The sequence below is a fragment of the Sturnira hondurensis genome, unplaced genomic scaffold (genome assembly GCF_014824575.4).
Source record: "Sturnira hondurensis isolate 20B ecotype Veracruz unplaced genomic scaffold, ASM1482457v3 Scaffold0004711, whole genome shotgun sequence".
Lineage (NCBI taxonomy): Eukaryota > Metazoa > Chordata > Mammalia > Chiroptera > Phyllostomidae > Sturnira > Sturnira hondurensis.
This window is the reverse complement of record NW_028077342.1, coordinates 581,153-598,913: the sequence shown is the minus strand read 5'-3', so window position 1 is coordinate 598,913 and position 17,761 is coordinate 581,153. Positions and strand designations below refer to the sequence as shown.

The 17,761-nt window shown below is 56.6% G+C and overlaps 1 protein-coding gene across 1 annotated transcript; it reads left to right on the top strand.

Annotated features, from left to right (window-relative positions):
• Positions 1 to 2,298: 2,298 nt before the first annotated feature.
• Positions 2,299 to 15,161, top strand: EFNB1 (ephrin B1). The gene is made up of 5 exons (XM_037045965.1): positions 2,299 to 3,221; positions 11,724 to 12,001; positions 12,795 to 12,887; positions 13,093 to 13,221; positions 13,365 to 15,161. Exons 1-5 carry the CDS (start codon positions 3,094 to 3,096, stop codon positions 13,775 to 13,777), a joined length of 1,041 nt encoding a protein of 346 aa, XP_036901860.1. The 5' UTR covers positions 2,299 to 3,093; the 3' UTR covers positions 13,778 to 15,161.
• Positions 15,162 to 17,761: the final 2,600 nt, after the last annotated feature.

Here is a 17,761-nt window from a genome sequence, read left to right as displayed (position 1 = left end):
CGTAGTTCTAGCCCTGGTACTGAGGCCCCTTGTAGCAGGGGTCGACAGGTTGGAACAGGAAGTCTGTGCCATGACCAGGGGTGAGCAGTGTTCTTTCCTCTGCTGCCCTCCCCACCCAGGATTAGGCATTGGCACCCTCGGAAATTGCTTCTGTCTTCCCTGGTTTTCCCAGCCTAGCAGCAGAGCCTCATCTCCCTCATCCCACGCCTGGTCTGGGGTTTGCCTCCCTCCCAAGGGGCACTTGGAAGGTGGAAAGTGGACTCCGAGGCTGGTTCTGGAGTTTGCGGTGGGGATTTTAGCCAGGACCTTGGGGATGTGGCCAGGGACACAGATGAACTTTCCTAGGCCTAGTAACCTCTTGGAGAACTGTGAGTGAAGAGTAGGGTCCTGGCCATCCTGAAGGCTGCTGCTTTCCAGGCACAAACCAGCTTTTAACCTGGAATGAATTAAGTTGGCATGTAAGCCAGAAGGGTCTGGAAAGGTAGCAAGTCAGTATGGTAGAGGGGAATGGGCATGGGCTCTAAAGACAGATAAGCCTGGGTTCAAATCCTGCTCCCACCACCAAGCAACTATGTGACCTTAGATGAGTCACTTCTCCTCCCTAAGCCTTAGCTTCCCTCTTATGTAAAATAGGGCTAGTGGAATTCATCTCAAAGGACTGGCAAAAGAAATGCATCTAACAGAGTTCTTGGCACGCAGTCAGTACCCAGTAAGTGGCAGGCTGTTTTGATGTCCTACCATGTGCCTGGGAGGATCCTAGTCTCCAAGCTGGAGTTTGGTGTGCCCTTGCATCTTGTTCTCATCTCCCCTTGCTCACTGCAATAAGGGGCCCGGCTAGGATCTGAGAGACTCTACAGAGCTCCTTCCTCCCTATCTACCCAGATCTCTCTCACTCTGGAGGCGGTGTCCTTGAGAGTAGGAGGGGCCCAGCTTCTCCTTTTATATTTTTGGCCCAATGGGGGTCCACTCTACAGTCAAAGACATCATCAGATAATACAGTGAGAGACTCAGTAGCTCAGCCTCCTACTTACATGACACAAAAGCATGAAACTGTATAAATGGTAGAGCACTTCCGTACCTCAAATGGTTCCTCAGTTATCTCCATAAAGGAAGGCGAGTTCTTATCCCCGGCAGACCCAAACCCAACCCCAAACCCAGAATTTTCTCCCGCGCTTTCTCTTCTTTCCCATATTGGGGCTCGGTTTTTGCCAAGGCCACCACGTCTGTTCCAGGTCTTGTGTTCAAGCGCGTGTGCCAGGCTTGTGTGTGCCACGCTCCTGCTCAGTGAGAGCACGGTTTGCCCCATGCGCCCCCGGTGCTTTAAAAGACCAGCAGGGGGAGACATTAGCACGTGAGTGCTTCTGTTAGGGTCCGACCGGGGCGAGCGGGTCGGACCTGGAGGGTCTGAGCTATGGGATGGAGCCAAAGTTTTAAGCAAGGAAGCGAGGAGGGGCGGGGAGAATGGGCCAGGGCTGAGAGACAAAGACCCAGATGGCGAGGCCGGGAGGGGCCGGAGTCCAGTGTCTGAGGATAGGAACGCCCGCTTTTGCTTTTTCAAAAGGAGCCTGCCCTGCGCCCTCTCCTCTTTGCCCTCGAGGTGTCTTCTTTATCGAGGTGCCCTCTTTTCCCCTCTGGCCTATCCCGAGGCCTTGCTTGTGCCTGCAGACAGGACAGGACTCTAAATCTGGGCTCTCCCCCAAATCAGAAATTCCGGAGGCCTGGTCCCTAGGGGTGAAAAACTCAACTTTCCCCGGGATCCCGTATTCAACTCCTCTGAATCTTCAACACCCAGCGCTATCCGTTTTCAATGTGTTCAGGGCTCTAGGTCCAAGTGCAAGTGGACACAGTATTTCGAGGGCGAAAGGAAGAATGGCCGCCGGAGCCTTACGGGAGACTGGCCCGGGAGCAAGCAGGCTCTCCTTGTCACAAAGCTGAGCACAGAGCAGGACTTCAGGGCTCGCGAAGTACTACTTTCCTGGGATAATTGTAACGGGGCTTGTGTGGCCCAGGTCAGTGGGTCGGAGTGTTGATCAGGCGCTTAGGGAGGAGAAGAGGCCGACAGCTCTAGAGGAGCGCCAACTTCCCACGGGGTGAGCGCTCTGGGAACAGGACTAGGCAGGACCCACCCCTAACCGCAGGAGCCGCACACTCAGATTGGTGCCATCGAGAGCTCGGCGTCCTTAAGAGCTCCCTGAAGCCCCTCCCCGTTCCTGTTCTGGGGGCGTGGTATGGGGCAAGGACCCCGTAACGGAGCTTGCTATTGGCTAAGAGGAGTAGGATTGGCCTTGCGTTCGCCTGAGCAAGGGAGTAGACAGCTCAGCGGCGGACGGCGGAGGGAGTCTATGCGCGCTGAACAGCAGCGGGAAGTGTGTGAGGCTCGCACCCGCCGCAGACCCTCGGGCGCAATCGCCGGGGAGCTAGGACTCGGCGATCGGGCTGCCTGGCCACCCTGCCAAGGCTTCAGAGGCGTAAACTGATGGGCCTGGCTCGCTCGGCCGCATCTCCCCGCTCTTCTAAGTGCACTGAGCCGGGCCCGCGCTGAAGTAGAAGCTGTCGGGGGGCGCGGAGCCCGGAGTCCCAGTGTGGCCTGGAGGAACGGAACCCGTGTCAGGGCGACCCAGGCGGGAGCCCCCGGACCGCGCTCCAATTGTAGGGAGACTCCTACTTCTTCCGAGGGGCGCCGATCCCGGGACGGTCGAGGCGTCGGGGTGGCCACCGAATCCCGAGTGGGAGGACCTCGTCTGGGAAAGGGTGCTCAGTCCCCAACAGTCTCGGGGAGCAGAGCGGAATCGGGTGGGAGCACCCGGGGGCGCAGAGCCCCCGTCGCGCCTGGTGCGGCGGAGAGGTCAGGGGAGCGAGCCCTCGCAGGCCGTAGCCCATGCCCGGGTTGGGGGCGGCTGCCCAGTGAGTCCTCCTGGCCGGCCGGGCGGAGAAGAGCGACACCGAAGCCGGCGGGAGGGGAGCACTTCAAGGCCGGCGGTCGCGGAGGATGGGAGCCTGAGCGGCTCGGAGCGCAGCGCGGCACGGGAAGGCGAGGCGAGCTTTGCTGAGGAGGCGCCAGGGGATCACGAACTGCAGCCTGCCCCCGGGAAGATGGCCCGGCCTGGGCAGCGTTGGCTCGGCAAGTGGCTTGTGGCGATGGTCGTGTTGGCGCTGTGCCGGCTTGCCACGCCGCTGGCCAAGAACCTGGAGCCCGTGTCCTGGAGCTCCCTCAACCCCAAGTGAGTAACTTATCTGCTGTGGTCCCTGGGGGTGGGAGGCACTCTTTCGGGGTGAGGCCGCGCGCCCCCGAGTGCGAGTGTGGAGGTGTTCAGAAAAGGAGCGGCGCCCCATTTTGTCTCTGCCTTTTTCGAGCGTGTTTTCCTGCGGGCGGGCGGGGCAGGGTGCGGCGGGGTGGGGTGGGGGCACTTGGCTGGGTTGTGACCCCGTGGCTTGTAGGCCCTCTCCTCACCACGTCCAGATCAAGTGGAGATGGTCGTGCCAGACGGAGCTGGGAGTCCGGGCGCTCCGGAGCGCACTAGAGAGCTGGGGGGTGGTGGTGGTGGTGGTGGTGGTGGTGGTGAGAAGGCAAGCCCCTTCTGGGGCCCCTGGGAACGTGGTGGTTTTCACCCAGAGCTACTGGGAGGGGGTCGAGCTTGACCTGGACGAGGGATGAGGCCGGAACATAGGTTCCTCATTTGTTTAGCTGTGAAGGGACCGTGGCGCGGGACCCCGCGCTTGGGCGGATGGCAGCGCCCCTATATCCATTCCGGCTTCTCCTGTTTTCATTTCTCTTTCTTCCCTGTTTGCCTCTCTAGCTTTTCGTTTTGCTGTCTCTTCTAGGCCCCCCTGTTCTCCCTGCCGGGCCTTGGGAGGGCGGGCGCCGCTTCCAGGCTCACAAAGGCGGCGGGTGGAGAGGGGCGGAGTGGAAGAGGGGTTTGCGGGGGGGCGGGGGGGTTCGATCCAGCGCGCCCGTCGGGGGTCCAGTGGAGCCTGTGGCAGAGATTCGAGGGCGTCCGGGAGGAGAGTGCTGCTCAGCCTGGGAAGGAGGTGGGTGGGAAGTGAGGGGTTTGAAGGATTTCTGCCTAGGCGGTCCATTGGCCCTCATCCTATGTCTCTCGGATTGGGGAGCTGTGCGTAGTTTTCCCCAAGGGGTTGGGGAGGCAGCTATATAAAGGAGATCCTTTCTTTTTTCCCTCCTCCTTCCCCTTCACAATCACTGCCCCCCCCAACACACACACACCCTTCAGGGCGGTGGCTCACTGGTTTCTGGGCTGTTAGTGGGGAGTTGATGGGGCTGTGTGGTGACCTCTGGACCTCTTTCCCTTTTGGCATCCAGGACTCAGGTTGGAACCCAGGGTCAAAATTGCTCTTCCTTCCTGTTTTCTTGAGGTCCCCACAGTGTGCAGATATTGTCCACTTAATGGGAAAGTGGGGGGCCTTGGCCTGTCCTGTCTGCGCTCTCCCATTCCTGTCCACTCTCCTGGGCTCCCCGCTAACTTGTCGGGCTTCTGCCTGCTTCAGCCTGTTAGGTCCTAGGGACGTGCCCCTCTCGGCCCTGGAGTGGGAGAAGACAGCCTCTTTAATTCTCTTCCTCTTGGGTTAAGGTAGGGTCCTATTTACTGGTTGGTGAGGTAGCTAAACTAGGGTCAAGGGAGAGGGCTCTGTTTTGGTACAAGAAAGGGATTAGCAAGACTTTCTCCCCTACCCAAAGCCAAATCGGGCACAGCGCTCTCCTAACAGTAGGGATTCAAAATGGTCTGGGGGGCCCCCGGGCCGCTGAGCCCAGGCAGAAGGGTTATGAAGTGCCCAGTTCTCCCCTGTAAGGGCGGAGGCTGGAAATGCCCCCTCTTGAGCTGGGAGAGCTGGAAGCCGCCTGGGGTAGCCCATCATAGGGGCTCATGGGAGTGACCTAATTGCTCTCTCGGGTCTCTAACCAGAGATAGCAGGCGGCTCCACAGCTGGAAGGGAGCCCTCCTGCAGAGTTGGGGGGGGGTGGAGCTGGGAGAAACAAGATCTCACTGAGCTTCCTCCTTTTTGTGTTTTGAGCCTTTAAGTGCCCTGGACTGGTTTACAGGTTTTTGAGGTCTGACACCACTGTACCCACTTCAGGCCGAGTGCAGGCATCCTGTGGGGTGGGGGTGATGGCTGAGAACTCAGTTGGACCTGCGTGAATTCCATCCTATAATTGAGTAGATTCTGGGAATGGTTGGGGACTGGTCTTGTATCCCCAGCACTGCACTGCCCCCACTCCCCATTCCATCTCAGGGGTCTGGAATGCAGCCGTCATTTGGGGGGAGCAAGAAGACAGGAGGGAGGCACTGCCCTCCACTCGCCTGGAGCTCTGGGGGCTGCTTCTACCACCGCACCCAATCTTCAGGCTGCCACAGCCTTTCAAATAAACAGTCTCACTTTGCTGCTCTGTCGGTGTCCCTCTGTGCCTCTGGCCCAAGTTCTCCCTCTCCAGTCCGTGTCAGTTGGCTGTCTCTGTCCTCTGATCCGTGCTCCCCTCTCTAGCCAGTCTCACCAGGTCTCCCTTTCTCACACTCCCTCTCACTCTTAGTCACTCTCTGCCTCTTTTTCTCAAGTCCTTTTGTTTCTCGCACATGCCCGTGCTCTCCCTCACAGGCTCGTTTTCTCTTCCCTCCCCTCTTCCTCCTGGCTTTTGGTCTGTCTCCTCGGCCCTGTCAGGAGCTGGCAACCACCCTCCCCAAAGTCTCCCAGCGCTTATAAAACCTGTTTAATTGCTTCCTCGTTGGGAAAAAATCAAAATAAAGAAGCGGTGAGGCTGGAGGTATGTTTCCAGGTTCCGGGGCGCACCGGAGATCTGACCAGCAAAGGGGATCGGGAAGGGCCGACTCAAGACTCCCAGTCTCTTTCCTACATTGGCACTGGGGCATCCCAGTGTGGTTAAACCCTGGGTGGCAAGAGTTTCTGCCTCGTTGGCCCCCGAGGTGGCCAATGAGGCAGAAGCTCTTGCCACCTCTTGTCAGCTTTGTCTGATGGGCACAGTGTGGGGAGGTGGGTTTGGTCCCACTAGATGTTGGGAAGAACCAGAGTGTGTGCTTGCACTTGGGTGGGGGGCTGTTACACAGGTCCCAGGGCAGTCCCCCTCCCCCAGCCTCTTCCCCTGAGAGCTTGGGGCAGCCGGCAAACCTCACACTTGAGTCCTCAGCCAAGTCCAGCTGCTGCAGTTCAGTCTCTCAGTCCCGTTCTGACCCCTTCTTGCCCCCCACTCAGGTTCCCCCACCTCCAGGGAATGGGAATGTGCCTGAGATCACATTACACCTTCTCTACAAGGGGGTGGGGTGGGGGTTCAGCTTGGCGTCCAGGACCCTTGACTCCATCTAACATGGGTGGGGGCAGCTGCAGACCCCAACCCAGGCTTGCCTGTGCTAAGCCAAAGTGTTGTCCCCAGCCCCCTCACAGCTGTTCCAGCTCACAGTCCTGGGGAGGCCAGCTTATGGGGCCCCTTTCCGGGGCGGCTTGGGACCTGACCTCCTTCCTCTACTCTGTGGCTGATTGGCCACAGGTGGGGGCCTGAGAACGATGGGAACCCAGCAGCTCATTGAGTTCCCTGTTCCTCTCCCTCCCCACCTCCACCCCGTGCAGCCAGGCCAGGGCCAGAAGGGCCTGTAAGGCTGGGGGCTGAATCAAGGATTCCCTTTCTCCCCTCAGGCTCTCCACTGCCTCACAAGTTCAGTGGGTGATGATGGGCGGGCCCTGGATACTACTGTGCCTTGTGGTTTATCTGGGTTTGGGACTATAGAAAGGGTGGGCCAGCCAGGAGGCTGCTGGTTGCCAGGAGAATGCCAGGTTTGGGGGAAGGGTCCACCCTGTGATATTAGGGGAGCTGAGGTGGGGATGCTCGCCAGCTACATTTGGGGGCCCTTGCCCCACAGCAGCCCCTTCTGGGTGTGTTGGTATTTTGGGTGGGGGTGCTAGCAGTCAGCACTGTAAGCTTCTTACTTCTAAATAGTACTGTACTTGGTGTGCTGACAGGCAGCGCCTTGCTATTCAGAAGTGTCCTCATATGTGAGCTCATCGGATGTTCCAAACAGCCCTGGGAAGTTGGAATCACCCTTATTTCCCAGATGAGGAGGCATATACCCAGGAAAGGGAAATGACTGGTCTGCTACAGTCAGTCAGCACATAGGGGTAGAACTGTGCTGTGTGCCATTCTGTCCACACCATTTTGCTGCCTTAGATTCTAGGAGAGATGGTATTTCAAAGTGGAATTTGGGAAGAGACACGGGCTCCCTGCCCCTGGATTCCCCTCTCACCTTACAGGTGTGCGTGCATCTGTCCTTGTGACTCAGGCCCTGCCTGCGTGGGATGAGCAGTGCTCTGACTTCCTCATTTGACTTTGCTGGGCCTACCTCTGAAGATAGCCTGAACCAGAGGCAGCCAACTTGCTCTCTGGCACCCTCCCTCCTGAGCTCTGAACAGCGCCTTTGCTTCCTCTCTGGGCCAGGAATCTTCCTCTCAGGGACCCCACAGAAAGCAAACGCTGAGGGGGGGGGGTTAAGTCTCTAGTGGACCCTATAGCATTGGTCAGGTGGGGCAGACAGGAGGGCATAGTCCAGTGTGGGTGGGGAGGGTGACTTCCTGTGGGACTCTCCTGGTTTCCCTGCCTCCGACAGTGCTGTGTGTGTGTGTGTGTGTGTGTGTGTGCCAGGACCCAGCTGCTGTTCCTGCCCACCCACGCCTGGGCGGGCACTGCTGGGACACGCCAGGCCTGCTTCAGCCGCCTCAGGGGCTGGGTGGAGCTGGGGGAGTGAAAGAGGAGCCTTTAATTTGGGGGCTCCCCACCCTTGCTGGGATGAGAGCAGACTTGAGCTCTGGCTTGGGGTCTGTCCTCCACTGATTCTATCACGCTGGGGGCAGGGGGTGGGATGTAGGTATGGTGGTGCTGGGGTCACCCAGTCAAGGCTGTGGCTAGAGTCTTGTATCAGCCTTGGACTAGCATGGCCTGGGACCAGGCTCTGTCTTCGGCCACTGTCTGACCACAGGTTCTAAGAGCCTGAGGTAAGGATGAGGAGAAAGGAAGTATAGATCTGGTCAGACACAGGCAGCTTTCTGAGTACAACCCCACACTGTAAGCTATCCCCACTGGAGATTGTGCCTGTATGGGCCGACAGGCGCTCAGCTGGACAAAAGAAGCACAGGGGGCAGTTTGCCCCTGACCAGTCCAGGGCCTTGAAAGCTACTGCCCAGACCCTTCAGGCTTCTTCTATTCCAGGATTCCTTTTTCTGAGCTCAGTAGGAAAGCTGTGGGAGACTTGGACTAGGATGCAGGGGAGAAGGCAGGCCCCAAAGCAGGAGCTGGACTGCTCAGGCAGCCTCTCCTAAGTCCTTTTACTCCCTGGGGTGGCTCACTCGGGTCCTGGGGCTATCAGATGCTAAGAGGTAAAGGCCTCGGGGGTAACCATGACGACCTGCTGCAGGCTTCCTGCTGGGCCATGTCAATCCCCTTAGTTTCCAGAAAAGGGCATTGTCTGGGGGTGGCCCCAGGCGGGGAAGCTTGACTTGATAATGGGCGCAGTAGTAGCTTTTGAAAAGTGGAGGATAGAGAGTTTAACTTGAGGACAATCTCTTCCTCCTCCTCTTCTGCCCCTACTCCTGACCTGGTGAGTATGAGATGAGACCTACAGGGCCCCTCTATATAATATGACTAGTGTTGTGCTTGGCTTCATGGCCTCACTCTCTCACTGGCTACACAGGCAGCCCTAATGGCCCCTTGCCCCCTTCTTGGGCTTCTCTCATAGGGCAAAAAACACTTTTTCCAGTGATGGGGAAGGTGCTGATAAGGCACAATGATGGGGGTAAGAGTCAGGGAACACAAGTCTCCTCTCCCTTCTGCACTTGAGAGAAAGGTAAGTTTCCCTTCGCCAGCTGCTATGCAAATGTATTGATGAATATTTATGAACTCTGCTCACTGAGGTTGAAGAGAGTCTGAGGGGTGTCGGGGGCAATAGTCCTCTTTTCTACCCCCACTTCCACCTACCACAGAGACATCCGTTCCCCCCATGTCTTGGGTTCCAGGTAACCCTGAGTAGCTGGAAGCCCTGCTTTCCAGTTCCAGGGCTCTATATCCTCAGTGGGGATGGGAGAATGCTCAGAGCAGACGGGACACCCTGGTGAGTAAGCCAGGACCAGGTGGTTAGAAAGCTGAGCTGGCCTGTACTCTTTTGCATGCCCTCTATGTTCCTGCTGTGACCCCCAGGGAGGGTCTTGTTGAGGTGCAGCTGTGCAAACTGTTCTTAGCCTCCCTAGGGGTGAACATCTTGGGTGAATGTTGTCCCCTTGGGTTTGTCTGTGAGTGCCTCCCTTCCATGGAAACGCTCATCTGATCACTCATACTTTCGCATGGGAAGCCCAGACTCAGTGGGTCTCAAAGCTTCCTCTTGGCTCTAAGGTATTAGAAGTTGTCTAATCCTGCTGTCTGGATAGAACCAGTGTGAGGATCGGAAAGTGAAAAATACCTTGGGAATTATAGGGGCTTTGGTGAAACTTCTTTGCTCTTCATAATGCGCAGGGTGAGGTCGTTCCCTCTGAAATGTTTATGTATACCCCATCCCATGCCTGCTCCCTTTCTGGTCCTCTGGGGTGCAGTAAAGTTAGGTACCAAGGGGGAGACCTCGATGTGGTTCTTACAGTCCCTTGGGGCTGCCTCTCTTCATGTCCTTCATCTGCTTGGCCTAGTTGCCCTACTCTGCTCCTTGGTTGTCATTTCCCTCCTTTGGGCAAGGACACCGAGCTCCCTGTTGGCCCTCATACCTTGAAGTCTCCACTGTGGAACGCATAACCTGAGGAAGTGGAACTACGCTCTTCCACTGTCGGCTTCATTCTTGTGAAGTACTGCCTCCAGCCCTTCATTGTCCTTCCCACTAGAAGGTCTGTCCCCAGGGAGACGAAGCCCACAGTATGTGTTGTGACTCTCAGAGCCTGGCTCACGCTGAGCTTTTCCACCTCTTCTTCTACCAGTCACTGACCTGGGCTTTGTGTCCCAGCCAGTGCTGCTCACTCTTTTTTAATTAATCAATCGTCCATTTATTTTTACTTTTTTGTTGACTGTATCAGGGTGACATTAGCTTCAGATGTACAACCTGGTAATACATCATGCGTATGTCGTATTGTGAGTTCACCCTCCCCACAAATCAATGCTGTTCACTCTTGCTGTGTGTTGTCTTCTTATTCATCACCCAGGATTCCCTTTCCTCCTGCTTTTTCTGTCAACCCATCTCTGACATTGTGTTCCTTCCACTCTCTGCCTCCAGCCCTTGCTGTTTGAACTCCCCTCCACGCACATAAGCTACAAATAGCCTGGTACTGTCTATAGCTAGAGTGTTGGCCATTTACTTTTCTGACCTACATCAGGCAGTAAGGTCCTTAAAGATGGGGCCACATCTTTTCTTCTTATCTACCCCACCCAAGAAACAAGACTGGTGTCAGTCTCTAGCTGCCTGCCTCTTGTAGTCAAACATGTTGAGGGCCTACTGTGTGCTAGGTGCTCTGCGTGTGCCATTGCATCTCTCCTCTACATCCCTAGGGAGGAGGGCTCTTACCTCCCTCAGTTTATGAGGGAGGAAACAGAAGCTCAGGGAAAATGGGCAGCACGTTCAAGGCTATAGAACTAGTAAGGGTCTTGTCTGTCTGATTCCAAAGTCTGTCTTCTTTCTCTTATACAGTACTGCCTCGCTCCCAGCCCCAGCTCGACCAGGCTCAGAGGTGGCCAAGAGAGCATGACTTTTTTACTGTGTGCTCGGGCAAGGACAGAGAGATGTGAATGGGTGGCCCTGGGCAGCTGCCCTGCCCCTGCCATTCCCCAGTGCCTGGTTTTCTGGAGTAGAAGACAAACCCAGATCAGATGGCAGTTGCCCATCTCTCAGGATCTGGAGCAGAGGCGGTGTGGAGGTGGGGGGATGAAAACACAGATGAGGGAGGTTCCTGGGGCCCTGTGTTATATGATCTTTTGTCACTGCTTTGACCCCCTTTTTTGTTCTTAGGAGGGACACTGGTTAAGTTTGGGGATTTGGACTCTTGCATGCTGTGGTGAGATATGTCCAGATAGGATACCGGGCAGTATGAGTGGGGAGTGGGCAGATCTGTATGGAGCAGCACCCAGCCAGAGACTGTGTCCATCACCCCTGGGCTCCAGGAGATGCTTGTTTCTATCTCCTCATCATGCCAAAGATTAGGAAGGCTGGGGGAGAAAGTATGGGTCTCAGGTAGGTTGAGCTCTCCTGGCTATTGGCTGGGAGCAGCAGCTAAGGCATGTGTGGGCTTGTGTGTGTGTGTGCGCATGCGCATATGCACATGTGTGCAGAGGAGGTGCTAGCAGTGGCTGTGAAGGAATGTGAGTGTGATGGCAGTGGGAGGAGGATTGGGCTGCCACCTCCAGGCAGCATAGGCCTGACACCTTGGTACCCAGCCCATCAGCCACGTCAACCCCCTGCGGAAATGCCACATTAGGACAAAGGGCTCCCCCAGCTAGGCAGTGCCCCACCCTGCCAAGCAGTCAAAGCCTGGCAGCCTTGCCCATGGGCCACCCCCTCCACACCCTGCTGGCAGTGTGGTTCTCTCTCCCCACCCCCAGTCCCAGCATGGAGGAATGGCAGAATTCCTGTTTTGCCGTTTTCACTCAGGAGGCCTAGCCCGGCCCACATTGTCTGCTTCCCCAGCTCAGGAGATAGCCTGAAAACCCCAACCGTGAGGCTGACCCCCTCTTTCCTTCTGGGCAGGTTCCTGAGTGGGAAGGGCCTGGTGATCTACCCAAAGATTGGAGACAAGCTGGACATCATCTGTCCCCGAGCAGAAGCAGGGCGGCCCTACGAGTACTACAAGCTATACCTGGTTCGGCCTGAGCAGGCGGCTGCCTGCAGCACTGTGCTTGACCCCAATGTGCTGGTCACCTGCAATCGGCCAGAGAAGGAAATCCGCTTCACCATCAAGTTCCAGGAGTTCAGCCCCAACTACATGGGCCTGGAGTTTAAGAAGCACCATGATTACTATATTACCTGTGAGTCCCTGCTCATTGTGGGGTTCTGTCCTATCCTGTAGCAGCGGCGGCTTCTAAGTAGTACAGTGAGACTGCATACAGTTAGGGCCGTCTGATCTGATCCACTTTGAAGATGGGAATGTGCCCCTCCCAGCCTGGCCTTGGAATTCTGGCCCGATATTCACCAAGGGCCTACTGCCAGCTCGCCTTGGCTCTAGGAGTTGAGTGGGAGAGGACTCCAATTTGTGGTACTCTCTCTCTCTCTCTTATTTTCTTTGCCCACCTAAGATCTAATCTTCGGAATAGCAGAGTTGGCAGAGCCGTTCAGGATCAGCCAGCTATTCGGTCTCTCTCTTCATGAGAACTGCCACCCCAAGAAGGGAAGGGACTTTTTGCCCTAGATCACACAGAGAGTTAGGGACAGGATTGGGACTCCAACCCAGTTCTCTTGACCCAAATCTGGGATTCCTTTTCATCTTTGTAGGAGCCTCCCTCAAGATGTCAGTTCTTGCTTTGCATCTGAGCAACATCGCCCAATGAGAAGATACACTTTAGTGTCCACTGAGAAAGAATGGCCAGGGCCTGGTTATGACCTGCGCCCTTGGGGATAGGCTAGTTCCTGGAAAGGCTGGACAGGGCTGGCTGCTCAGTTCCTGTGGGCGAGAGAGGTAGAAAGGGTCACAGGTGGATGGGGCCTGCTTGCCACTCTCCACCTCCCAGTTCTGTCTTGATGGAGGCTGAGGCAGCACTAGGGTTTCTGGGTAATACTGGCATGCCTTTCTCTCCTCCTGATGGTGCTGGCCTCTTGCTGCAGCTACATCCAATGGGAGCCTGGAGGGACTGGAGAACCGGGAGGGAGGTGTGTGTCGCACTCGCACCATGAAGATTGTCATGAAGGTCGGACAAGGTGAGTGCCTGGTCTGAGGGCCCCTGGTTAGGCCTTTGCAGCAGCTGTCCCTGACTGGGTGTGGGTGTGTTGGGAGGCGGGGAGAGGCAGTCATGTTAGAGTAGCTGACGTCTGATATACAGGCCATACTTGGCCCATCTGGGATGACTGAGGCCCCCATGCTGATGTGGTCCCTTCCCCTTACCTGTCCTGTCCCCTCCTACAGACCCCAATGCTGTGACACCTGAGCATCTGACTACTAGCCGGCCCAGCAATGAGGCAGACAACAATATCAACATGGCCACACAGGCCTCCGGCGGTCGGAGCTCCCTGGGTGACTCTGACGGCAAGCATGGTGAGTACACGGGGGTCTTTTGGAGCACAGATCTGTTGCCCGCTGGCCTTTCAGGCCCTGTCTCTGGAGAAAGGCAGGAAGGGGCCCAGCCTGAAATCTGCCACGTGCCCCTGACTGTTCCTCCCCTCTCTTCACTTCCTCAGAGACTGTGAACCAGGAGGACAAGAGTGGCTCCGTGGGGAGTGGAGGCAGCAGCGGGGACCCCGACAGCTTCTTCAACTCCAAGGTGGCACTGTTTGCGGCTGTGGGTGCCGGCTGTGTCATCTTCCTACTCATCATCATCTTCCTGACGGTTCTGCTACTAAAGCTGCGCAAGCGGCACCGCAAGCACACGCAGCAGCGGGCGCCGGCCCTCTCGCTCAGCACCCTGGCTAGTCCCAAGGGGGGCAGTGGCACGGCGGGCACTGAGCCCAGCGACATCATCATCCCCTTACGGACTACAGAGAACAACTACTGTCCCCACTATGAGAAGGTGAGTGGGGACTACGGGCACCCCGTCTACATCGTCCAGGAGATGCCGCCCCAAAGCCCAGCGAACATCTACTACAAGGTCTGAGAGCCCGGCGCGGCCTCGGGCCCTGAGGGACAGTCGGCTGGGACTGCACCTTTCCTTTCTCCCCATGCCCTTCCCCTTGCCAGCTGTGCCCACCTTTGTATTTAGTTTTGTAGTTTCTTGGCTTTTATAATCCCCCTTTTGCCCTGCCCCTGGGCTTCGGAGGGGGTGCTTGTGCCCCCAGCCCCCATGCTCTTGTGCCTTCCCCCTCTGGCCAGGCCTCTGGGCTCTGTGGGGGCGCCCCTTCTTGGAGGGCAGGGTTGGACGCTGATGGACAGCAGGCAGGGGGATGCCCCTGGTCCTGTCTCCCTCGCCCCCTTTTCCCCTTCCCAGGACTACTTGTCCACTATCATCACTGTTTTTAATGTTTTTGTGTTCAATTTTTAGCTGTCGACTCATTTTCATCTGTTTTTTTTTTTTGGAAGAAAAATGGAAAAGGCAGCCCCTCCCCAGGCTTTCCGAGCCTGGCTCAGCCCAGTATAAGGGGCTGGGGGCAGGAAGCATAGGATGGCATTTCTTTTAGAAACCCCTTGTTATGGGGGCGGGAGAGACAGGCCAGGGCTGCTCTTGCCCCTGAGCGAAGATGACAGCACCATTGGGCAAGGTGTCTCACCCTCCCCTTCCGACCCTTCTGCTACAAAGCTGATCTTGGCAATGGGGTAGTGGCTGCCACCCTTCCACCAAAAAAAAAATTCCTTCCTTGTGGGATTCTTGGGCATCTCCTGCCTCCCTCACTCTCACGGTAATTAACGTCTTAATTGGCTGTTGCCTGGGGAACAGGAGAGCTGCTGCAGGCAGATGACCTCATGGGGGGTGGAGGGAGGTGAGGTGCCCAGGTGGCTATTTGCCCTGCAAAGCTGGGAGTGCTCCCTTTCCTCCTTCCTCCCGCCCTGTTCTCTCCTCACCTTTGGCCCCCTTTGGCCCCTTTGGCCCAGTGGGGAGACAGAGGCCCAGGGCAGAGACCTAAGCGGGTATAAGGCCAGGTGTCCTGCTCCTTTTCTGGGCTCTAGCACAGGTGGGTGCTCCCCCAACCCAGCTCTCATTGGCCCCCCAAAATCTTGGGCTGGGGCCTGGAAATAGGAAGAGGCTACCCAGAGCTGGGCCAACATGCCGTGCACTTTGACCCCGGCTCCTTGCCAGCACGGCTGCTAACAGACTGCCACCTGAGTGTGCCTTGCAGGCGCTCCAGAGTGGCCATGGAAGGAGCTGGGCCTTACACCATCCACCCCCACACTGCCTCCTGGCCAGCTGCCTACCCCAGTGCCAGGTGGGAGAGAGAGGGAGCAGGACAGCCAGCCCCTTCCAGGTGGCAGTCGGAAGGGTTTTTTTGTTTTTGTTTCTGTTGCCATTTGTGTAAATACTAGTCTTTTTTGGAAAAAAAATAATGTAAAGATGTTTTGTATAAACTCTGAATTATTTTCTTGTTGCTTTTTTCTTAGAAAAAAATGAGAACTAAAAAAAAATTAACCACATGGAGAAATGGGTGTAAAATGGTGTCGTGATGTTGGGGAATGAAGTGTGAGAGTATGAGTGAGTATGAGAGAGAAGGGGAGAGAGGGGGAGAGAGAGAGAGAGAGAGAGACTGAGAGACTGAGAGATTGATTTTTCTGTGTCTAAAACAGAAGATGGAAAGAGGGTGGCCATCCTGGTAGAGCAAGGTGTTTCAGCTGTCCTGTGCCACATCCTGCTCTGCTGCCAAGTTTCTCTGTCCTCTTACTCTTCTGGAGCCTCTGATCACTTTCTCCTCTCTGTCCTGTCACCTCAGTGGCATAGGGTTAGGGTTATCTGCCCAGTCGGCACTAGGCTCAACTGGAGAGGGTGGATGGGGGAGGGGTTGTTCCCATGGGGACCTGGGTGTGTCCACAAGTACTGCCACCACCTGGTTGGGACTAGATCTGGGACCTGCTGGCAGGCCCAGCCCTGCCCTGTCTCAGAGCTCCTGGAGGTAGATAGAAATAACTTCCCAAGAGCTGGCTCTCAGCTGTAGCCCACTGGGTCCTGGGATTGCTTCAGGCTGTCCAGTTCACTTGTTCACTTGTCAGCCAGAAGAATCTTCTATCCCCTGTCTTCAGAGCTGGGCCACAATGGAACCCTCACCATGGAATACTTGAGGGCTTCTGACTGGCAGCCCTGAGTGCCGGGTCTACCTCCCACAGGCTGGAGGTCCGACAGTGTGTTGAGGACCCTGAAGAGAGTTTGGCCTCAGCTGCAAGGCAGAGACTCCGACTGGCAGAGCCTGGGCCTTCCCACTCCAGCCTGGAGCAGCCTGTAGGTCTTGCGGTGGTGGTGGTGAAGGGGGAGACTCCCAGTGGAGATGGCTAAGACAGATGTCAGGAGAGGAACACAAGTGAGATATCAGCAGCTAAAAATGGGTAAGAAGGCAGTGGAGGAAAGGAGGAGGAGGAAGGAAGGGGAGGGTTAGTTCGAGATCCAGAGCAGGAAGCCTGCCTCAGTGAACCAGCCAAGGAGCAGGCTGGGCTGCAAGGGAAGTGGGAAGCGCATGGAGAACGAAGGCGGAGAAGAGCCACAGAGCCACGGGATCTGCAGGGGGAGGGAAGGGAGGCTGCCCTGGAGCAGGGCTGGGCCCGGCTGGGGTGCTCCGGGAGCCAGCTGGGGCAGAGGCTGTTTATTTGGTTTCTCATTAACCAAAGGAAGTGCCTGGATCAGATGGGGCCTCTGTTGCTTGACTGCCTGCCCAGAGTGGGGCCCGTCCTGGGCCGGGGGTCTCCAACCAGGGCTGCTTCAGGCCAGATTGATGACTCTCACTGAGGTGGAGCCTGACTCGGGTTGGGTGAGCCCTTCCCACACTTTTCTAAGTGTCCTTGGGTGGTCCTCAGGATACCAGCTGCCCTCACCCTACTGGTGGGTTGGGGGTTGGAGTTCCTGGGGGGCCTCCAGGAACTGTGGGAATGTGAAGTAAAATCTGTGGGAGAGGGCAAAGGAAAGCACGGTGCAGTCTCTCCAACGGCCCAGAAGGTTTGTGATGGGCTGTTTCCACCTGGCCTGGCCCAGGTGCCATGGCTGGCACTGGTCTGAGCTGAGCGCCTGTGCTGTGTTGGTCACCTACAGTGGTGCTCAGTCACCCTCTGTGGCAAGGTATCCTTCTCCTGGACAGCACCTGCCACTTAAAAAAATACTTTTACACACATTATGTCGGTGAGTTTCCCAAACTGCCCTATGAGGGAGGAAGGGGAGGAATTATTTGCCTCATATTTGAGAGGAGGCAACTGAGATCCCATGAGGGACAATAAGTTGCCCCCAAACACACATCGAGTGACTGGGAGCACTAGGGTTCAAGGTCAAGCCTTAGTACACCCTGAGAAAACAGGTTCTTTGAGGGTGATGCCCCTTTGCCCCACTAACCTGTTCCTTGCCTTGTGTAGGGTGAGCCTGAGCAAAGGTGCTCCCTTGAGGATCTTGAAGAACAAGAGCCCTCCCCTCATTCCCTTGCCATCTGTATGGGTCATGGAGGGACCAAGCTCAGCTGGCTGGAGCCAGGAGGTATGAGCCTCCTGTGGTAGGGCTCCAGAGCTGCCCCACCCTCAGCTCTCCTTCCTGTCCCAGCTGAGCCCAAGCGCCAGGTGAGTCAGGAATAGAGGATGCTTCCCAGGTGAGGGTGGGGCTGCCTGGCTTCCTCCGCAGGCTGAGCCCAGGTCACCAATAAAACTAAGGTGGGTAGGTACAACCAGGCCTCAGTTTTCCTGAACGAACAGGCCTTGTGAAGCCAGAAGGCCAGCTCTGACTTATTGCTTCTAGGAGGCCTCTGTGAGGCACCAGAGATGTGGATGGCCTGGCACCCTCTAAGCAGGGGCATGAAGGTGGGCTGAAGAATGCAAGAGACCCAGTCCCAACTGGGACCATCCTAGGTAGGGCTCTGTGACCACCTGGCATCAATCACTCAGAAATCCGGCCCGCCCACTTGCTTGCCTGGCCTCCTGTCCTGCCTGGGCATGTCACAGTCCCACTGACACCCCAGCTGAGTCAGCC